At 64.4% G+C, this 21,727-nt stretch overlaps 1 protein-coding gene across 3 annotated transcripts in view; it reads left to right on the top strand.

The window, feature by feature from the left end:
- The first annotated feature begins 824 nt into the window (after nt 1–824).
- ASPG (asparaginase) overlaps nt 825–21,727 on the top strand; it is a 28,254-nt gene continuing 7,351 nt past the window's right edge. For 2 of the 3 annotated variants that reach the window (XR_006886383.1, XM_046647789.1), the window contains exons 1-10: nt 825–1,037; nt 7,906–8,014; nt 8,772–8,883; nt 10,944–11,069; nt 12,095–12,178; nt 12,766–12,892; nt 17,402–17,514; nt 20,039–20,221; nt 20,311–20,424; nt 20,963–21,079. Coding sequence is in view for 2 of the 3 variants with exons in the window: in XM_046647789.1 (XP_046503745.1) it covers nt 956–1,037; nt 7,906–8,014; nt 8,772–8,883; nt 10,944–11,069; nt 12,095–12,178; nt 12,766–12,892; nt 17,402–17,514; nt 20,039–20,221; nt 20,311–20,424; nt 20,963–21,079 (1,167 nt within the window). In the remaining variant the exon portion in view is untranslated. Of the gene's footprint in view, nt 1,038–7,899; nt 8,021–8,771; nt 8,884–10,943; nt 11,070–12,094; nt 12,179–12,765; nt 12,893–17,401; nt 17,515–20,038; nt 20,222–20,310; nt 20,425–20,962; nt 21,080–21,727 lie in introns of those variants that run through there. The other variant, XM_046647790.1, reaches the window with a different exon arrangement.

Genomic DNA, 21,727 nt, shown 5'->3' on the forward strand with positions numbered 1-21,727 from the left:
ATTTGCTTGTGTGTAGACGAGAGTTACTTCTGCATTGTTGTCAGTTGTCAGAATAACTTCTGTGGAATCAGAATCAGACGGGGAAGGGCTCTTTCCAGAGACAGGCACACAGTTTTCCACCGAAGAGCATCGTGGTCGCCACGTGGTCAGGGTGCAGCCTTAGTGCTAGAGCCGAGGGTGGGGGCGGCGGGGTGCAAATCCACTCGCCATCAAGCCAGCAGCTCCATCCTGTGGTACCCTGCTCCCGGCTGCCCTTCCCTCGTGGCCTGTGGGAGTGTGTGTGTGTGGGGGGGGGGGGGGGGCTCCAGCCCTGGAGGGGCCCCTCTGGCCCTTCTCGACCGTGTATGGTGGGTGGCCCGCGGCCTCTGCCTGCCCCGGGCCACCCCAAGGAGTGGACACTGAGGGCGTGGTCAACAGTACTGGCATTGCTGGAGCACCAGGTTCTGTGGGGGCTGTCCGGTCGGAGAGGCGGCCCCCACTCCGCGTTGGGGGTCCTTTGGCACCACCGTTTGGGAGGCACATGGCCTCTGCGCCCCACGTCACAGCAACTCAAACACCCAGGGCGGAAGCAGAGTGAGAAATCAGATCGCGCGGGGCAGCTCAGGACACGCCCCGCCCCGCCCCGCCCCGCCCCGTGTCGCTGGACAGGCCCCGCCCACCCCCAACCGCCTCGTGCCCCGGTGCTGGGAAAGGTCTGGTTCCCGGTCGAGCATCCCCTGGCCCCCAGGCAGCTGCCTCTGCACCCCGTAGGGCAGCTCCCGGTGTCGCGCAAAGGCACTGCCCCCAGCAGGTGGACCCCCGCCCCTCCCCCGCAGGCCCCGCCCTCCGCGGGCTGCCCCCGGCGCTCCCCGCTGCCTCCCCTCAGTGCCCCGCGGTCACCCCAGGTCCCCCGCGTCTCCACGGTGCCCCCAGTGCCCCGAGTCCCCCAGTCCCCTCGGGTCCCTTGGTCCCGGGCATGGCTCGCGCGGCGGAGCCCGAGCGGCGGCTCCTGGCCGTCTACACCGGCGGCACCATCGGAATGCGGAGCGAGCGTGGCGGTGAGTGGGCGCCTTCGCCAGGGCGGAGGCGGCCTCCGAGGTTGAGGGCGGGAGGGGAGTCGTCCTCTGCGGTGTGGCCTTTCTGAGGGGCCTCTTGCACCCGGGGAGAGGAGGGAGCAGGACGGCGCGACCTCACCTTGACCGGCTGCTCCGGGTCAGCGCCCCTGGGTCGCAGCCTCTGCCCTCTGTTGCAGCCGGCACCCCTCGGGGCCAGCACCTACACCCATGGTATGTGGGGCCAGGAGCACCCCGAGCCTCTGTCTGACCGCCTCCCCGGGCAAACAGGCTGGTGGGCCGGTGTTTAGAGGCTGCGAGGCCCCTCACCAGGGACCCCTGAGCGGCTGTAACAGCATCCCCTCCATTCCCCTTGTTCGTCTTTCCTGGTCTCCTGCTTGGCAGTCCGGTGTCTGCCACCCTTGGGGACGTGTTCAGGTGCAGGAGGTGGCTTTGAAGAGTCAGGCATTTTGTTTTCTCTGCCTGTGGCATTGGCCTGACTCCAGCCAGCACGTGGTGAGGCCTGGCCGGGGCACCATGCTCTGCAGGCTGCCCAGACAGGGTGGCCCCAGCCTGGGCTGAGCACCTTCAGGGAAGGACCCGGTTTGGGGAGCCTGAGGCTTGCAGGGGTGGGAAGAGGACTGCTTCACAGAGCATCCAGAGTGTTCCAGCATTCCTGGGAGTGTGAGAACTTGCATGTACCTTCTGCAAAGGCTCCTCTGGGTTCTGTGGCCTGTGGGGCACCCCCTCTCCCCAGTGGGCCAGGACAAACCCTCAGCCTCCTTGAACCTCTTTTCCACTCTTCTGCTGTCGAGAACGAACTCTGCCTAAGGAGTCCCATTTCCCATGGACGCTGGTCCTTCTCCTACACACTCCTACTCCCAGCTGCCCTCCCCTGCCAGCTGCCACTCCTTGCTGCCCCAGGGCCTCCCTCCACCACTCCGAGCCCCAGGCCCTGTCCTGTCTGGAGCTCACACCTGGGGCAGCCCCACACCTGGTCCCGGAGTGTCCTCCCACTCAGACCCTCTCCCGGTTCCTATTCTGGGGCCTTACCAGAGCCACCGGCCCCAGGCCTGGGCCCTCCCTCAGACCAACTCTGGCTCCTGCCCCTCCCCCTGCCTCCCCACCCACACCGGGCAAACATTCTCCTTTGCCCTTGTTGTCCTTGGGCCACTTCCGCATCCCTCCCTCCCTCCCCACCTCTCCTGGTCACTCCTTTCCACCGAAGCAGCTATTCAGATGCCACTGGTACTTTCTTGGTGGCCCCAACAGATGCTTTTCGGTTCTCTGTCCCTGTTACTCCACCTGTGACACTCGATGGTCAATTCAGCCCCAGGACTCAGACCCCCATGGAGCCCTGTCCACACCCCCTGCAACTGCTCCTCCCTAGGCTTCGGGGAGCCTGCCCTCTGCTGCTGTGCCCTCCACCTCTCCGATCTGTCGTGTCTCGGGCTGGTGAACACCTGAAAATGCTGGCCGGCCCCACATGGCCCTCCACCAGCAGGGCACTGCAGTGTCCCCCAGCTTGGCCCTCGCAGCATTAAACCAGCAGCGGCCCCACCATTAAGGAGAGATCACAGAGGCAGTGTGCCTAGGAGATGCAGGTTGTCGGCCCTTGAGAGGGCCCGGGCCCAGCATGTGTGGGCCCCCAGGGAGGGCTTCCCCAAGGGCACTAGGGCTGCTGGACACAGGCGGAGAGAGGGGAGCTGCTCCTGAGCAGGCTGGCCCGAAGACTCTGTCTGGGGCCCTGTCCCACCTCTGACCCTGCCCCTCCAGGCCTGGTACATGGCCAACTGTGATTCTGTTGAGGTCACACATAGTTCTCCAGGGGCTGGGCTGCAGGGACAAGGTGGACTCCGGCCATCATCCCACCTGCACGGTGTTGTCCCCACCACCCCGGGCCCTGTGGGCTCGCAGCAAGCCTTGTGGCTCACTGTCACAGGGGCTGCATTTCCCAAAGAGGCTGCAAAGTCACATGACTGGAAGGTGAACCAGAGACCTGTCACTAGGAAGATGGGGTGTGGTGGGGTTGATTTCCAGACAGGGGCGAGTCTTCCAAGATCCCCTGGAGCTGCTCTGGGTGCTAGGGTCTTCAGGCCCCGGTGACGGTGAGGTCAGCAGGTGCCTACTCACTCTCGGAAACCAGCTCAGTGTAGCTGGCCTGTCCCAGCCAGTGAGGACACCAGTCCTCTGAGCCGTGGCAGAGGTGTCATCTTGGAGGAGGCAGCTCCCGTCCCAACCATCTGGTGGGGCTCCTTGTCCACTGGGAGTGTGGCAGCGCCTCCTGGCTCCTTGCTGAGGGCTCTGCTTCTGGAAGGAACCAGCTGCTCAGCCCCAGGCCTTTGTGTGACCCCAGCCGGCCATCAGCATCCCCACTGTGGCTGCCCACCTTTCCCCACTTTGGGAAGGCTTCAGGAAGCCGTGGGTTAAGCCCTAGAGGGTGGAGGAGGAAGAGACATGAGATCTGGTCTGTCTGTCCCCCAGAAGAGGAGCAGCTAGGGAGCTGGGGTGCCAGACATGTGACCGCTGACCCCGAGGGACACCAGAGAGGTGACTGACGCTGTCCTTCTTCAGGGACACACAGGCTGTGTTGACTTCTCTGCGTCCAGGGACGAGGGCAGCCCCCAGGGCAGAGTGAGATGGGGCCAGACGGAGGAGCTAGGCTTAGGAGCCAGGGCCCGTGCTCTGAGGACCTCGGGGAGCCCCTGCCCATCCTCTGCCAGCCCAGCAGGGCTTGGTGAACTCGGCACTCTGGGCCCTGCCTGCGCCCTGAGTCCAGTTGATGGGCGTCAATGATTAACTCGCCTGGCCCTGCTGACGTGGGCCCTGGCCCGTGAGGTGGTGAGAGGCACCCGGCCTCAGCAAAGCTGTTGGGGTTGACGCTGTTGAGAGCGTTTCTGCGCCTGGTGGTAAACAGTGGCCTGCAGGGCACATGGCCACACATCTGAGCCCTGCTAAAGGTCAGGACGGCCAGGGGAGGGCAGAGATGGTGGCAGCTAGGAACACCGGTTGGCCCATCCCTTCTCTGAGTTCATCAAAGATGTCATAGGTCAAGGGGCATCACGAATCCACAAACAGCTGATAACCCTGATCCCAAGGCTGATCAGCATCCCGGCCGCCTGCCATGCTGCTGAGGACCCCAGAGGCTCGGTGCGTCAAACTGTGGCCCTCACCTGCTTGCCCCCCGCCTGAGCGTCCCTCGTGAGCCGGCTCCTTGCAGGCATGGCAGGGTGAGCAGAGCTTCGGGGCCGGGCAGCCAGAGGTGCCAGGCGGCCTGGGAGGCCCAGGTGCTCCTGGCAGCTGAGCCTTGTTGGTTAGGGTGACATCCACAGCTTCTTGGTGTAGGAAGCATGGCGTCTGTGCCCCCGGCCTGGACCCCCTTCCTGAACATAGTTCCACACGCTCACAGTTCTCATTTACAGCCTCAGCTGTAGGCAGTTCCCGGGACCCGCTATCCTAGGCGGCAGCCGTCCCTTACAGGTGAGTGTGTTGACAGGAACCAAGAGCGCCCGGCTGGCAGTGCACTCGGCCGCCTGCCTGTGAGGCCCAGGGACGAGGCCCAGGCACGGTGGGTCTGGCTTTGCAGGGTCTGAAGCCTTGGGGCGCCCGCGTTAAGAAAAATAATACAATTCACAAAATCACAAGTATGAAAGCGGATATTTATTTAGAATAGTGAAGAAAGTCACGACGAATGACAGATTTAAAAAACCAAGAATATCACAAAACCTAGAAGAATATTTTGTTCATTACCTTCCTGACGCTCCCTCAGAGCTCTTTCCCCACCGTTTTTGGCTGCATTTTCCACACTCTCTCCGTGTGACGACACATTGGGAGTATTTGCACAGAGAGAAGAGAATAGAAGGACAGTTTAGTTTTTTCTTGGGCTGGTTTTGTCCATGCTACCCCCTCACTCCGCGAGGAGGGACACCAGGGTCCCGGTCTTGTGGGGCCCTGCCCTTCCCGCCACACTGCGCCGTGGGACGTCCCTGGGAGCCGTTGCCACCATCGGCCTGCTATAGCCCAGCTATGGGTGGAGGTGACGGAGCACGTCACAAGCTTGTCCCACGAAACCCAAACCAGGTGGATCCCTGCTTCTCCTGCCCCACAAGTGGATCCCCAGGTTTGTTCCTGTGGCTGCTGGAGCAAATGACCACAAACTGGGCGGGCCAAAGTGACAGAAACACATCCTCTCGCTTTCCGGAGGCAGCAGCCTGGCATGGCGGCAGAGCCTCCCTCCTCCCTCTGCGCGGCTCGTGGCCGCGTCGCTCCAGCCTTTGCGGCCAGCCTCTGCAGGTCTGTCTCTGCTCTGTCCTTACGTGGCCTTCTCTTCCATGTGTCGGATCTCCCTCCTCCTTCTTCTAAGCACACTTGGGATGGTGTTTAGGACCCACTCGAATAATCCAGGATCATCACCTCATCTCAGAACCCTTCACTTAATCACACCTGCAAAGACTTTGCATTTCAAGTCACCCTCAAGGTCCCGGGGATCAAGACGTGGACGTGGTTGAGGGCCGGTTTTCAGCCCCGCCGCACATGGGCGGCCAGCGCTGGGTGGCCAGATGGCTTTGAGCCTTCCTCCACACCCCGGGTCTGAAGTTTGGTCTTTGATGCTGGTCGGGCCAGTGACTCCAGACCTTTGTGGAGGCAGGTGTGTGTCCTGCTCATGCTTCGAGTGTCTTGGTGGGGTGGCTGGGCTAGCAGTCACTCACCAATGTCCTCTGTCTACTGAGCCCAGTCTGCGTGGTGTTTCCGTAGGCAGCCACACTCCTGCAGCACACCTGTAGGGGGCCCTACGGGGTGGGGGCGGGGCGGGTTGGGGGAGGGGAGGAGTTGTTCAAAATGCTCCCCCTTGGATCTCCTTCTCTGACTGGGGAGATGGTGCCACAAACATCTATAAGCATCCACGGGGCCAGCGCAGCTGTGCTGGCAGGGGGCTGATGGGTGCCTGGCAGGGGACTTGGAGCTGGGACCTGGGAGTTAGCAGGTGGACATATGGAGGGGGGCGTTTGGGGCGGGGAGAGGGCCTGAGCGACCAGCTGTGGGTGAGGAACGCGGCCTTGCCGTCCCTGGAGTCTGGGCTTCTGCCCTGTGGATGCCGCTTGATACAAAGGGTGCCGCTTCAGTTCACTGCTGGAAAGCAATACAGTGGCAGAGGGTGGGGGCCAGGAAGCAAGCCGTGCAGGAGCTGCGGGGCAGGACGGGGGTGGCGCAGGAGGGACATTTGGGGTTGGCTGGGGGGTCAGGGCCTGATGCTGAGTGGCTGACCTCCAGGAAAGGAGCGTGTGGGCAGATTCACATTTGGGGAGAGAACCCAGCCCCCAGCGTGGTGAGGGGGACAGGCTCACGGTGGCCTAAGGAACGACTGAGGGACAGGGGTGTCCTCACGGGAGAGGCGGGTGGGCATTTGGGCTCCTTAAACGGAAGAGATGAGGCAGAATCGAGGTCGGAGAGACTCACAGCATGAGGACTCGACCCGCCATTGCTGGCACTGAAGACAGAGCAAGGGGCCCTGAGCCTAGGACTGTGGGCAGCCTCTAGAAGGCGAGAAAGATCGCTGGGGGATGGGCAGTGAGGAAATAGTCACATGTACATGGAACTGAGTTCTGCCAACAACCGAGGGAGCCTGGACCCGGATTCTGTCCCCGCACCTCCAGCAGGATCACAGGCCTGCTGACACCTGGACCCACCGACCTCTCCCCTCCAGGGCTGTGAGATGAGAGAGGATGCTGTCGTAGCAGCTGAGCGCTGGGTGATTTCTTACGCAGCAGTGGGAGGCCGATACACCCAGCAGAGGGTGATGGCTGGGGACAAGATCGTGGCCCTGGAGTGACCACTGACCCTGGTCCTGAAAGTCTTATGTGTTTCAGCCAAGGATGCTTCTCGAGGGGGGGCCCTGTTGTCCTCACTGCTGGGTCCGGGTTGCCAGCACAGCCAAGCACACAGGAGGCGTGAACGTGTCCAGAGAAGTTAGCTGACCTGCCCAAGGTCACAGTGCTCGTAGGGAGCAGCGTGGGACAAAAGGCCAGAACTCCGATGCAGCAATCCTTCTGGGAACCGGTCTGAGGGGTTGTCTGTTTTCCAGGAAACACACCTGTGACCTTTTAGGGTTTTCTTAGAACACGGCATCATTTCTGCCGAGGGTCTCCTTAGACGTGTGTTTCTAGGACATGGAGGCTGCAGGCAGAGGGCCTGGACTGGCCCTGGAGGGGTCACACACAGTCCAGAGACGGAGCAGGGGCAGCCAGGGTGTGTGTGGGAAGGGCACCGGGCTGGACATTAAGCGGGGCTTCCTGGAGGTGGTTCACTGAGCTGGGGTGAAGTACCTGCCTGGGGTGGGGTGGGTGGCGAGGGGCAGAGGCTTCCAGGCAGAGCCAATAGTGTGTCTGCAGGCAGGAGTGAGTGTGGGCTTTTTGGGAGTGGGGGAGGCAGAGTGGGTGCGTGTGACGAGTTGTGAGAAAGAGGCCAGAGAGGGCCACGGCCCCTGAGCCTCGGCTGGGGGTGTGGGCTCACCTGGAGATGGGGTGGTAGCTGAGGCAGGAGCAACCTGAGCCCCTGGCAGAGCCCCTGGGGGAGAGCAGCAGTCGGCACTGACTCCCAGGGAGGAGGCCATCTCCTCCAGACACGGGTCAGCTGCCCATCCTCGCCAGGGGCCCGTGACAGCTGCAGGCCTGTCCGCCCACCCTCTGACTCCCTGAGGGCCAGAGCCCACCTGGTTCAGCCTTGGTCCTGAACCCCTGCCCCCTACCCAGGGCCTGGCCCCCAGCATGTGCCCCAGTAAATGCCCCAGTGAGGAGGGAGGGGCCGGCGGCTGTGGGAGCTGGTGGTGGCGGCTGCCGGCTTCTGACCCCATACTCCCCCTGGACTCTGCTTGCAGTGCTCATCCCAGGGAGGGGCCTGGCCGATGTCCTGAGGACACTGCCCATGTTCCACGATGAGGAGCACGCCCGGGCCTGTGACCTCCCTGAGGACACCCTGGTGCTGCCGTGAGTGTGAGCTCCTCCAGGGTCCCGGGCAGGGATGACAGCCAGCTGTCGTGGGGGAGGGCTATCCCGAGAGTGGACGGCACCTGCTGGGTCTGTGGAGCAGGCTGTGGTTTTTCAGTGCTTCCATGGCGAGCCACGTGCAGGAAGCCGTCACTGAGGTACTCTCACACTTTTCTGGCTTTGGAACTGACAAACAGCCCCCTTTCAAGCAAGCATCAGACTCCCACCACCTCGGGGCTGCAGGCCTCGGCCCTGGCCCCTCAGGGACCCACACCCATCAAGAGGCAGGTGCTGGCCCCACGTGGCCTCTCCCTCCCGGCAGCGTGACGGTCCCTCCATTGCTCAGCTCTCGGCCCAGGCTGCCGGGTGCCCTTCACAGCTGATGGGCTGAGCAGGGAGTCGCCCTCCTGGTAACTGACCTTCCTCCTGCCCGCGATCCTCCTCCCAGGGTCGGCTCCTGGCCCATCCAGGGCTCAGCCCAGCCTCCCTCTCAGAGCTGGTTGTGGGAAGGTGATGCCACTCGGGAGCAGCCCCATCCTGGCCCATCCTTGGTCCCTCCTGGGGGCCACGGTCCCTGTTCCTGGGGACTCCAAATGGGAGGGAGGCCAGGCCCTGTACTCGGGATGCAGAGAGCTTGTGGATGTGCGGGACCCATGGACACACGTCTTGCGTGCAGGGGCCTGGCTGGGCGGAAGGAAGCAGAGCCGGCCAAGGGAGGAGGGGGCAGAGTGGGAGCCTGCCGTTCTGTCTCTCCCAGGCCCGCCAGCCCAGAACAGAGGGTCATCTACACAGTGCTGGAGTGCCAGCCCCTCTTCGACTCCAGTGACATGACCATCACTGAGTGGGTTCAGATTGCCCAGATCATTGAGGTACCTGGGGCATGTGGGCGGGGCCAGGAGTACTGGGGCAGGGCTATTTGGGGGCAGGGCTGGGCCACTGGGCCCCGCCTGTGAGTGGGGGCGTGGCTTGGGGGTGGGGCTGTGAGTAGGGGTGGGGCAGGCAGGGCCAACACCTCAGAAGCATCCTCCTCCTCTGGTATGTGGTGGGGTCTGACTGCTGGGGCCTGAGACGTGAGACCACCAGGGAAAGTCAGCTTCAGGAAAGTGCCGGGCCCTCGGGTCACACCTCAGCTGCAAGGCTCCTGGGGCCCTTTCCTTGTGCAAGCAGAGGTGGGCAGTGAGGGTGGTGTCCACTTTCCCGGTGAGGAAAAGGCCTGGCTGGCCATCCTGGTTTGTTCTTACAATTGGTTTGTACCAGTTAGTATCCTGGGCTGAGATGGGCAACACTTCCCCCTGATTGACGAGCACCATGCCTGGCCCACTCCCCTTTGTCCACCCTAGGCCCCCCCTGGAGACAAGGTCTTAGTGGATGTAGGGCCTATAAAAGGGTGCAGAACCCCATGGGTCTCGAGGTTACAGCATTAAGTGTGGACACCTTTTGTGTGGTCAGAGCCACCCCCTCCCTCAGCTTTCCTCTCTGTTGGGTCCCACCCGCCATCGCCAGCCCCTGCTCCTGCACAAGCCTGGCCCTGGTCCCCTAGTTACCTCCACTGCCTCCTTCCACCCAGGTGGGGGCCCTCCCATCCTCCAGGCCCGTTTCTCACCTGCCTCTCTCAAGAAACCCTTCTCCCCAGAGGCTTATCACACCGGCTTCCCCTTCCCTGGCAGCCGGGGGCTAGCCCCAGTGACATGCTTGTCTCCTCCTGGAGGAGAACAGTGGGTCCTCGTCCCTCCTCCCTGTGAATGTCCAGCACAGTGTGTGGCCCTGGGCCTGCCCCTTATGTCTCTGAATGGGGCCACCGGCTGCCAGTGGGCATGTCTGTGGCCATGGTTTGGGGAAGTCTTCCTGGCTTGTGGCCAGCACTGTCCTCCAGTTGGGGTCTGACCACTTTGCTGAGTGCCTGGGACTGCTGTCCTGGCTGCAGTGTCCGGTCAGCCACTCGCAAGGAGCCTTTGGAGCCCTGGTGGCCCTGCCTATGGCAGTGCTGCGTGTGGCCAGCAGAGGGAGCCCCAGTCTGCCACACAGCTCAGCTCCTGTGCAGCCGCTGGCCAGCCTGGCCTGGTCTTTCACTGGGCCACAAGGGATGGTGCCCTCAGGATGGCCCCTTCAGGAGGCACTGGGTCCTTTGGACCCCAGAACTGTGCCCCCTGAAACCATAGCTTGGGCCAGCAGCCCACCAAGGCCCAGCCTTGGCTGCGCTCTAGGAGGTAGTGGAGGGAGGATGTCCCTGCAGAGCTGGCCGGCATGCCTGGGAGGCCTTCTGGCTTTGCTGTGCCTGGAAGGACCCTTCCCCATGTTTGCCCCTTAGCATCCTGCCTGCCTGCCCAGGTTCGGCTCCAGGCAGCCTCCCAGGTCACCACCGGCTCCCAGCACTGGCTGTGCCTTGTGCCCATCACTTGTGTCCACACCTGGCCCTCCTACTGGATCTCGAGGCTCGCGGGATTGTCCTCCTGCAGCCCCCTGCTGCCCTGGAGGCAGCAGTCACTCAGCAAGGAGCTCTCCAAGGGCATGGAGCTGAGTTCTGGCATGGTCCTCCAACTGACCAGTGTGGGAGACACTGGCCAGAAGCCTAGGGGGCACCTGCCTATCCTCGGGGAATGTCCAGAGACCCCGAGACCCGTGTTCTCTCATGCACTGAGGGGTGTGATGGGGGGACCCCCAGCGCCGTGGGCCCACACAAGGGTCAGGGAAGGAAGCCGTCCTGGGGGCAGGGGAGCTTGGGGGCCCGGGGTCCTGGCAGCAGTTTGCTTTCCAGAGAGGGCCTTCCTGGCCAGCAGTGACCAGGGTCCCACTGGCACCTCCCCCGAGTCCCTTTTGCTGCATATGGGGCCCTTTCCTTCCTCTTCCTGGTGGGTTGGGGGGTCTGTTCCCAGGAGGAGGCCAGCAGTGGTGAGGGCCCGGCCTGCCTGAGCTTGCGCCCCTCCCACAGAGACACTATGAGCAGTACCATGGCTTTGTGGTCATCCATGGCACCGACACCATGGCCTTCGCTGCGTCCGTGCTCTCCTTTGTGCTGGAAAACCTGCAGAAAACAGTCGTCCTCACTGGTGCCCAGGTGACCTCCCAGCCCGGGGCCCGAGGCTCTGTGGTTACTGAGGCAGCAGGCCGGTCAGCGCTGCTGCGCCCCAGGCGAGGCCCCAGGCTTCTTGCTCAGCCCTGTGGCTCCCAGGGCAGTTCCTGCTCCACCTGTGCCTGCTGGCCAGTGCTGGTCAGCGCCCTGGGCCTTGCTGGTGCCAGCCCTACCACCTGGGGTGGGTCCACGGTCTGCCGTCAGCTTCATGGAGCTGCCCTGGCTTTGTTCTTCTCATCATTCTTCCCACTGGGGTCCCCACTGCTGCCATTCTCAGGGACCTGGGTGCATGCCACCTCCTCCTCTCTCTCCCTGACCCTGCGCAACCCCTAAAGCCAAGGCAGGTGGAATGTTCTAGAAAAATGCAGGATTTGAGGGGAGGTGGCAGAGCAAGTCTGGGCCTCCCTCAGGGCCTGCATCAGAGGCTGACTTGGGGTCCCTGCTGCCTGCGGTGGCTTTGCAAGAGCAGCTGCAAAAGTGCAAACCCCCGTGGCCACTGAGATCCTCGCCAGGGGGCAGAGGCCAAGGGCTTCACGTGGGAAGCCAGTGCTGTGTCCCTTTGAAGGGTTCCTGGTGGAAGCTCAGAAAGCTCCAGGGAAGTCTTTCCAGGCCTGCCAGGTGCCTACTGGCTGCCTGCCCTGCTCTGTCTCTCTGGTCCCCAGCAGGTGTCACAGTGGGACTGCCCACTCGGGGGAGGCCCAGGGCCTCATCACACACCACTGGCTGCTGAGCATCTCTCGCCTAGAGCTTGCACGAGAGGGATGGGGCTCAGGCTGACCCTGGCTCTTCCCAGACCCTTGTGGGTGTGGGACCACATGCAGGCCTCTCCCAAGAGACGAAGGAAGAGATGAAGCTGTCTGAGTGGCCCGTCCCCACAGATCCCTGACTCCCAGCTGCCCACCAGCCTGAGCCTGCCCCAGCCCCTCTCTCAGACCCCTGCCTGGGGGCTCCTCGGCTGGGCCCTCCAGTGCTGCCCGAGCCCCAGCCCCTCTCTGCGGCCTCTCCCCCAGGTGCCCATCCATGCCCTGTGGAACGACGGCCGCGAGAACCTGCTGGGGGCCCTGCTCATGGCCGGCCAGTACGTGATCCCTGAGGTGCGCCCCCTCCTCCCTGGTGTGGTGGGCAGGGGCTTGGCCAGTCGGTCCAGGGCCCAGGGCGAGTGGTGGAGTCTGCATGCTCCCGAGGAACCCAGGCGAGTGGCTTGTGGGTGTGGCACTCAGGTGGGACATGCAGGTGAGGGGTCAGGCAGGGTTTCAGAGATCCATCTTTCTCCTGACGAGTGAAATCCACCACCACCGAGATCAGAGAACAGAGAAAGCAGAAGGAACAGTCCACTGCATTTCACTCCCCAGAGACGTCGCTGTTACCAGTGTGGCATATTGTTTTCCACATTATATCGTGGGGCGGGGTCTCTCTCTGCACCCTTGGACAGAGTTCCCCAGGGGCTCCCTGAGAAGCAGGGGTGGGCAGAGGGCAGGTGGGATGGGCGGGGTCATGGGACCCTCATGTGACCAGCTCCCTGCCCAGCGCTCCCCAGGGCCCTGCAAGGAGGTTGCCTGGGGCTCGGCAGGAGCAGCTCCAATGCAATGGGTCCGGGTGCCCCACTGATGGCAGGGGAGAAGCTGGAGGAGGGCAGGGGCTCCCCAGAGCTGAGCCACCCTCTCCCCACCCCCTCTTGCAGGTCTGCCTGTTCTTCCAGAATCAGCTGTTTCGGGGTAACCGAGTGACCAAGGTGGACGCGCGTAGGTTCGCGGCCTTCTGCTCCCCAAACCTGCCTCCTCTGGCCATCATGGGCCCTGACGTCACAAGTGAGCAGGGCCAGCTTGTGAGGGCGCCTGCCCTGGGTCGTGCAGGCTGCTGCGGGGAAAGCTTGCTTGGGGCTGGGACCGCTCCCCTGAATCGGGAGAGCACAGTGCCCCCTTCTGCCCTGGACTGTGTGCCGAGAAGCTGGGGGCTGCTTGGAGCCGGTGGGCTGCTTGGGCCACTGAGGTGGGAGGCCCCAGGAGGTAACCCCTGCTCAGAGCCAGGGGATCAGCCCAGAGGAGGAGCAGATTTGGGGGATCTGCCCCTCATGTGTCCCCTGGCCACATTGCCTTGAGCCCAGGAGTCTCTCTCAGGACCATCCGTGGCTCTGCCATACCTCTCAGTGCCCCTGGGATATGGTTCCTGTGGTGTGACCTCGTCCCTGGGACTTGCAGGAGAGTCTCTCTGTTCCCTGGGCCTGGCAGGCAGGCCAGCCTCCCTCGCGGGGCTGACCGACGTCTCCAGGAGGTTGTGTGTCCTGAGACCTCCCCACTGCCCCCCTGTGCTTTGGGTGTAGCAGCTGCCGCTGGCCTTGTTCAGCTCCTGCTGTGGGGCCCCGTCTGACCAGGGCTGCCCTAATGGCCACACGATATCACTTTCAGCCCACAGTTTCTCCACCCCGATGTCCACCTTCCTGTGGTGTCGCCAGCTATCTCCTGGCCCCACACTGGGTCTGTGGAGGGCACGGCCAGTCCCTCTGACTCCCACCCAGCACCCTGGATGCCCTCCCCGGGGCAGGCAGGAGAAGCTCTGCCTGCGACGTGGTTGCTCTGCAGTGGCCTTGCCGTCTGGCCCCTGGTGTCTAAGGACAGCCCCCACGCTTGCCCTGTGTCTCTTCCTGATGGAGCTGGGGGTCCTGGGGCTGGTGTTGGGCCTGGGCCACTGTTCCCACCCCACCAGCTGTGGGCTCTTGTCCCAGGGGCCCTTCTGGGCAGCTCGGGGCCTGGCAGAGCACCTTCCTCCAGGGCAGTTAGGGCCCTTGGAACCTTGCTCACCGCATGCACGGAGGGGCCGGGCGCTTCTGCAGGACCCTGTGGGACAAGCAGCCCTTCTCGTTGGGTTGCCTGACTGCAGCGTCTGGAGGCCGGAGGTGGCCCCCCTTGCCCACTCAGGCTTATGCCTGGGCCTGGGCTGAGGCGGGCCTGGGGGAGCCTGGAGGGGGCAGTCGCGGGGGGCTGGCACGGGAAGAACCTTGGGAGTTCCCTGGTACAGCAGCCCCCTGCTCCCTACCATGAGGAGGAGCAGATCAAGACCCAGGGAGCAGTGGGCTGTGAGTGGCCAGGGCCTTGACCTCCCAGGGGCAGGGGCTTCCTGGAATGTCCCGACACAGGCAGGGACCCTCGGAGCTCCAGGGCCAGGCTAGGAGGGCCGGTGATGGGGGCGGGGAGCAGGGAGGGCTCTGGGGCTTCTGGCCGGGGCATGGAGCTGTCTGTGGAGAGTAGGTGAAGGGAACGGGCCCTTTCCTGGGGTGGGCGGGCTGGTCATGTAACTCTGCAAGCCCCCAGTGCCTTTGGGTCCCAACAGGACATGCAGGTGCGGGAATCCAGGTGTGGCGACTGGCAGAAACTGCTGGCTGCCCTGGCCCCTCTGCCAGGTGGTTGTGGGGCGGCAGCAGCCAGGGCAGGAGACCAGAGGGCAGAAACAGGGAGAGACGGGAAGGGCCACATGGGGAGTGTGGGCTGAGCCCTGAGCCCCAACTCCCGTTCCGGTGGTCTTTCCCTGCACCCTCCTCCTTCTACCCACCCCGATTGCCCGGATGTTCTCCAGGGGTTGTAGGGCCCAGAACACATTGGTGCATCCAAGGTGTGTGCAGCACACCCAGGGCTCCGGGGCCAGACAGGGGTCTACTTGCTCGCTGAGTACCAGAGCAGTCAGGAAGGCTTCCTGGCGGAGGCGGCACATGTGCTGCTGGTGGTAGATGGATCTGCTTCCTTGCTATGGTGGGTGGTGGCGCTCAGCCCCTCCTGGCCTGATGCTGGCCACTGAGGAAGGAAGGAATGGGCAGGAAGGAGCGAGTGGCCACTCTGCAGGCCTGCCTTCCCCGCAGGGACTGAGTCCCTGCTTATCTGGGGCTCAGGAGTGGAGCTTCTGGGGACACAGGCTGCTGGCAGGCGTAGAGGAGCTCCCTCTGGATCCCGGGGCCCCCTCCTGTGCCTTGCCAAGCCCAGGCAGGCCTTGGGGCACAGGGCACATGGTGTGGGCTGGACCCAGTGGTTCGGTGGACCTGGGGCTGAGGCTGGCCCCAAGGGGAGATGCTGCTCTCTGTTCCCCAGGCCCCTGACCCCACCAGGATGGTGTCCTGCTGGCCAGGGCGCTGTGCGGTGTGTGAGAACCTGGAGCCCCGCCTGCCCCAGCCCCGCTGTCAGGCCTGGGCAGTTCCAGCACCTGGTGTTAAGAAACACCTGGCTTCACCCAGGTGTGGCTGGCAAGACCCCTGGGGAGGGGGCCATGGGGGCCGAGGGACGCCTGGGCTGTACCCGCCTCCAGCCAGAGCCAGGATGGCAGCAGTCAGCGCCCTCTCAGGGGCCTCTTGGTGCATTTTCACTTCCCTCTGCGAGGCCGTCACAGCCCAGGCGCTTGGGGCTCAGGAGGCAACGCTGGGCCGCACGAGGAGGGGCGTGCAGAGGCGCTGGGGCCCCGGTCCCGCTGGCCCTGCCCCTCCCGAGGGACCAAGGCTTGCGTGGTCCAGCCAGGCCCCTGGGAGACCCACCTCCTCTCTGTGTGGGAGCCCCAGCCCTGGGGCGAGGGCAGCTCTGAGGGGGTCGGACCACTGGGCTCTGGCCGGCCCTGCCCCTCTGGCTGTGGGGCCACACGGCCCTGGGGTCGTTCTGTGCACAAGGGCTGGGCTGCGTCGGCCCTGGGGCGGCTCAGGCACCTGCAGTGGCTGTCAGGGGGCTGAGTTGGGAGCTTGCCTGGCCACGCAAGCCTGGTGCTGCACTTGCTGCCGTCCCTCCTCCCTCGGCCCCTCTGGGCGTGGGGACGGCTGTCCCCTGGCCTCCAGCGGGCCTGTGCAGGAGGACGTGGGTTCCATGTGCCCTCAGGAGGATGGGCGACTGCACGGGGGCAGTCTTTGTCTCCGTAAACCCCCCTCTGCAGCCATAACTCTTGGGTGGTGGCGGCACCCCTGCCTGCCACCGTCTTATCTGCTCGCCCAGCTGGGGCGCACGGCCCTAAATTAAAGGACGCCTCTTCTGCTGATGGATGCTGCCGCCGCCCGCGGGGGCGTCTTGGGGCCTCAGCCTGGCTCTCTCCCTCCCGCCTCCCATCCCCCAGCACCCCCACGTCTCCCCTCCTCCCCCGACGCATCGTGAGAGGGCAGCATGTGTCCGGAATGTTCCTTGGCTTATTATCCCTTGTGAACTGCTCTGGCAGAAATAGCAGGAGGCACTCAGGCTCCGTGGGGGGTAGGGAAGAGCCCCGGGCGGGGGTCCTGGAGTCCCCGCTCCTCTCCTGGCTCTGCACCTGGTTCTCTGGGCAGCCTGGGGCAAGGCCCTCCTCACTCTGAGCCTTGGTTCCCCTGACTGCACTTGGGGCTCCCTCCCTGGCGCCTGCCGCCTGGGCCCGGCTCTGGCAGTGGGCAGTGCCAGTGGGGGACACCAACACCAGCCTCCACCCTGCTCAGAGCCGCTGTGCTGCCAACGGGCTGAGAGAGCGGGGCCTGTGCTTTGCTCCTAAGGGTTCAAAGGCCGGCCTGCTGCCCCGCCCTCTGCCCCCTGCCCGGGGTGGGGTGGGGAGGCTAGGAGGCCTCTCCTGGCTCCGTCCTGGCAGAGCAGTGGCCTTCAGACACGTGGGGAGACTGTCCCTCTGGGGTGCTCCCTTGCATGGCGGGCTTCGGGGGCACTGACCTGAATATCTCCTCTCTGCTTTCCCCAGGGCCTGGGGTCCGTCGTTGCCCCAGGCGTGGGGAGAGGGTGGACACACCTTGGGCCTCTGAGACTTGGGGGCGAATCACATGGAGGCTTTCTTTCCCCAAAGAGGAGGGGTCCAGAAGACGGTCATTCGCTCGTTGACTCGCTGGGCCGTGGGCGCGGTGGGTGCCCAGTGAGGGGTGGGCGAGGCTGGCTGGTCAGAGGACGCAGCCCCAGCTTCTCCTGGGATCCAGGACAACACACTACTTGTGGTTTCACAGCTGTGTCACATCTGTGGCGCTTCTTAACCTTTGCCCATGCTGTTCCCTCTGCCTGGAATGCCCTTCCTCCTCCTTCCCCTACACACTCCTATACAGCCTGCTGGGCTCTGCTGGGCCTCTGTCCCCATGGAGCCCTCCTTGCCCCCGAGCCCTGTGCCCGCCTGGCGCAGGCTGTGGCTGTGCTGGCTGCATGAGCGAGCGAGGGCTGACAGGGTCTGCCTCGGGAGTGGAGGCAGGGCAGGAGGTGCGGGTGGCCATGCAAAGGCTCGAGGCTCTGAAGACGCCAGAGGGAGGCTGGGCGGCACAGCAGGAGCTGGAGGAACTGGGCTGAGGTCTTGGCTGGCTGGTGGCTTGAGGTCCACACTCAGTCCCTCTGTCCCCACAGTCAACCAGGAGCTGGTGCGCAAGGTCCGAGGGATGGAGAGGCTGGTGGTGCACAGCAGCATGGAGCATGACGTGGGCCTGCTGCGTCTCTACCCCGGGATCCCCGCTGCCCTGGTAGGTGCATACCTGCCAGCCCTGAGCACCCCTCTGCGGCTCCCACACCCCCTGTGGCTCCCCAGTGCCTGCACCAGCCAGTTCGACCCCCGCCCTCCGCCTTCCCCTCCTGTCTCCTCCCGCACTTGTCCTTCCTTCCATCACCCAAGGCCCGCCTCAGGCTTTGGGGCCCAGTCTCACCGTATTTGCGCCATGTGCTTGTCCTTGCAACGCCCGTGGACTCACGACGCCTGCACCGGCAGTTCCTCTGGGGCTGACGGGGCATGACCCCAGGACTCTGCTCTTTCTGTGGCTGTTCTGGGGGTCTCTGTCTGCACCCCGGCTGTCGACCCCTCAGCCACCAGCTGTCATTGAGGCAGCCACAGCGCCTGCCTCTGTCCTGCCTTGCCAGTTGGACTCAGAGGCCGTGCAGCCCATTGGATGGAGGGTCTCTGAGCTAGAGGTGCCTCTGGGCTGTGCTAGAGCAGGCGAGGGGGTCATGCTGGCCTTGGAGGCACCGCCAGGCTGCAGAGAGGTGGGGCGGCTGGCAACACAGCCCAGAACACACCTGCTTTGGTACTGTGATCAACTGGGCACTGCGGCCCCCTCCTCTGTCTGGACCAATGTGGCTTCACTGGTACGCCCCCATACACAGTGTAGCCCAGTGGGGTGGCAGGAGGGCATGGCTGGGGCACCAGTCCCAGCCTCCAGGACTCAGCACCAGGCTGCCCCTAGCCTCCAGGCCGCAGTCTGTGAAGGAGTACCTATTGCCCTCCCAGGGCACTGGCGACAGATGGAGTGGTCTGTGCTCCGCATGTTCCCTCTGACCATCATGGGGCCCGGCACAGGCCAGGTGTTCCACACTATTTGGTGAGTGAGCGAGATGTGACCAGGTATGGCCTGTGGACGGCTGATTGGGGAAGACGGGCCTTATTCTTCAAGCAAATGGGGACGGCCTTACCAGGGATTGGCCCAGAGATTGTCCTGGACACTGTCCCTGGGAGCCAGGGCAGGAGCCACACGCACCTGGGACCCCAGCTCCCCTGCAGAGGAAAAGGGCCCGCCCAGGCGTCTTTGCCCCTCTGCCATCCCGCCGTCGCTTGTCCTCTGAGGCTCTCTGTCACTCACGGGCTGAGGGTCCACGATGGCCTTTTCTCTCCGGGCCCCTCCCAAGGGCGGAGACCCTCAGTGTAGGAGGTGGGTCCTCGAGGGCACTGAGGCTGGGCCGTGTGGCCTCCCTGGGTCATGGCAGCCCCACGATGATGGCTCACGGGCGGGCGTTGCGATGGGACCGGGACGAGTGTATCTGAGGCTCCCTCCACTGAGGGCTGGTCTTCAGGTGAGGGTCGTCCCAGGAGCTGACGCTGGTGGCGGGGGCTGTTGGACAGGGAGCAGGCGCACACGGCTCTCACCACCAGGTGGGTCCTGGCCTGTGTGGGTGGGTCTCACATTTTACAATAGCCAGAGGTCGCTGCTCAAGGCTGCCGTGCTGAGTGGGGCTGAGCTGCACATTATCTTTCCGGGAACATCCTGCCAGCCTGTGAAGTCTTTCTAGAACACGCTGTAGCCACAGGAATATGGAGCTGCTGAGCTGGCTCCACAGCCCCGTTCTCCCCCCACACAAGAGCTGGGCAGGGCCTGGTGGTGGTGAGCACCGGCCTGCAGCAGGTCCTGTGTCCATTCTCCCCGCTCCAGGGACAGGCGTGCCTTGCCCTCTGGCCTCCACCTGGAGAGGCAGAGGGAGCTGAACTTGGCAATTCCGAGGCTCTGGCGGGGGACACACCAGACAGGTGGATGTGCCTGCCTACACGGAAGTGTTGTCCCCCAGGCCAGCGGCTCAGCCCTTGGGGTCCCACCTGTGTGGCAGATTAAGGGACAGACATGGTAGCCAGCCCCGGGGCCTCTGTGCTGCGCCCACCAGCACCTAGCACAGGGTGAAGCTGAGCTGGGAAACAGGTGTCCCCACAGCAGGGCCTCCATGGGTACCATCCTTGTGCGAGGTGGACCCAAGACCCTGTCCACTGTCTTCTGAGCAGAGCCTTGCAGCCTCTTGGGATGGTGGGGGGCGGCCCAGCCCATGGGGAGCCCTGCCTGTGTGTCTAGCTGCAGGGCGCTTTCCCCACATCCCGGCCTGCTGGGAGCATCCCTGCTGTGTGTCAGACGGGGCAGGGCTGTGGGCAATGGGGGGCCTGGGGCGGGGAGGCGTGGTGGAGCAGCCTGGCCCTGGTGGGGCCTCACCCAGTGAGGCCTCTGACTGCCTTGTCTGCTCCTTTCCAGCTGGCTCCCCCTGACCTCTGACCTATTTCACAGTGTCCTGATTATCGCCACGCCAACCATGGCCTCAGACCCTTGAAAGGGGACAGGGCGTCGGTCCCTTTGGGAGGACGTGGTGGGGAGCTCTCCATGTGGACCGTGGCCATCCTGGGAGGGCAGCGGGCGCCCCGTGCTGCTTCTGGCTGCACCTGGAAGGTGCAGGACAAGGCTGTTGGTTCCTGTGGCTGGAGCAGGAGGCAAAGGCCCTCACGGTCCCCTCCTGGCCCCGCAGGTCCGGGCCTTCCTGCAGCACCCCCTGAAGGGCGTGGTCATGGAGACCTTCGGCTCCGGGAACGGACCCACCAAACCTGACCTGCTGCAGGAGCTGCGGGCGGCGACCGAGCGAGGCCTCGTCATCGTCAACTGCACCCACTGCCTGCAGGGCGCCGTGACATCGGACTATGCAGCCGGCATGGTGGGCGTGGGGAAACCAAGGCCTGGGGAGGGAGCGAGCTGGGCTGTGACCCCTGCACCCCATTTTCCACACATGCCCCCTTCCCCCAGGCCATGGCGGGAGCCGGCATAGTCTCAGGCTTTGACATGACGTCGGAGGCTGCTCTGGCCAAGCTGTCCTATGTGCTGGGCCAGCCGGGGCTGAGCCTGGAGGGCAGGAAGGAGGTGAGCCCCTCGGAATGGGGGTGTGACTCGGCCTGACAGTGGGGCCCAGTCCAGAGGATGTGTTCCTGGGTTTGAGAAGTGGCAGGAAAGTGAGGGGCTCCCCATGGTGGGGAAGGGCCAGCCCTAGGGCCCGCGCCCCCTCACCCCTTGCTGACCGCAAGTCCAGGCACCGTCGATCCTTTCACCTGCTTGGGGACCCTCAGGTCTGGCTCCGGCTGAGTGTCCCCAAACTGCTTCCAGGATATCCCCTCCTCCCCACCGCTTCCCAGATGGGCCTCAGACACAGCCAGCCCCAGGCCCTCGGGCTGGCAAAGGCCACTGGGGCCTTGGGAAACCCTGAGCTAGTGGGGCCGGAGGGTAGGACTGGCCTGGTATGGGACCTGGCCGGGACCAAGCTCGGGCCTGAGGAATGGAGCTCGAATGGAGGCGTTTCAGGCCCAGGGCAGTGCTCACCCTGTGCCTGGGGGCCTGGCCCGTGTGGTTGGTCTGGGCTGCTGGGTCCTGAGCTGGCCTGGCTCTCCCTGTGCTGCTCCCCCAGCTGCTGGCCAGGGACCTCCGGGGGGAGATGACGCTGCCCGCGGTGGATGAGCGCCGGCCCTCTCTGCAGCGCAGCGTGCTGGGGCGTGGGGTCGCCCAGCTCCTCCGTCAGAGCCAGGTACTGCCCCGTGTGGGCCGAGCAGCATGGGGAAGCCCCAGAGGGATGGCCAGGCACCAGCCATGGCCATTGTCACTCCAGCGCACAAGCGGAAAACCACCAGGCATGGCCTGGTTCTGGCCCAGGCGGAGGGCTGGGGTCCCCAGTGGGAGGGTTTGCAGGGATGGGTGGTACAGTGCTGAAAGGGACCAGGGCGAGTTAGGGGGGCTCTGCCACCTGCAGACAGTGGGCAGAACATGGCCCAGGAAGGGGCCGAGGACTTGCTTTAGGGTCTGGGGCCTGGGATTCAGGCTGGGCCAGGTCTGCAGGGGTGACTGGGGCCTCCCGGTGCCCCACCACATGCCCACCCGGCCTCTGGACGAGGCGTCCAGACCTGGCATGGGAGCTTGGCAGGTGACAGGGAGCACTGCATCCCAGTGCTCCCCAGGGTCACGTCATATGCCTCAGTTTCCCCTCCGCAGAGCAGGGTGGGGACAGACCTGTCTTGGAGAGCCTCGGCGGTGTTAACTGCTGCTTGGCGGGGGTGGGTGATGGTCAGATGAAAGAGGCCGGGTGTGTGTAGCCTGTCATTAGGGAGGCTGCATCGGGCCTTAATGACTGGAGGGACACGGGTTGGCTGGCAGCACTTGGTGATCAGGCCCGGCCGTG

The sequence above is a fragment of the Equus quagga genome, chromosome 20 (genome assembly GCF_021613505.1).
Source record: "Equus quagga isolate Etosha38 chromosome 20, UCLA_HA_Equagga_1.0, whole genome shotgun sequence".
NCBI classification, from domain to species: domain Eukaryota; kingdom Metazoa; phylum Chordata; class Mammalia; order Perissodactyla; family Equidae; genus Equus; species Equus quagga.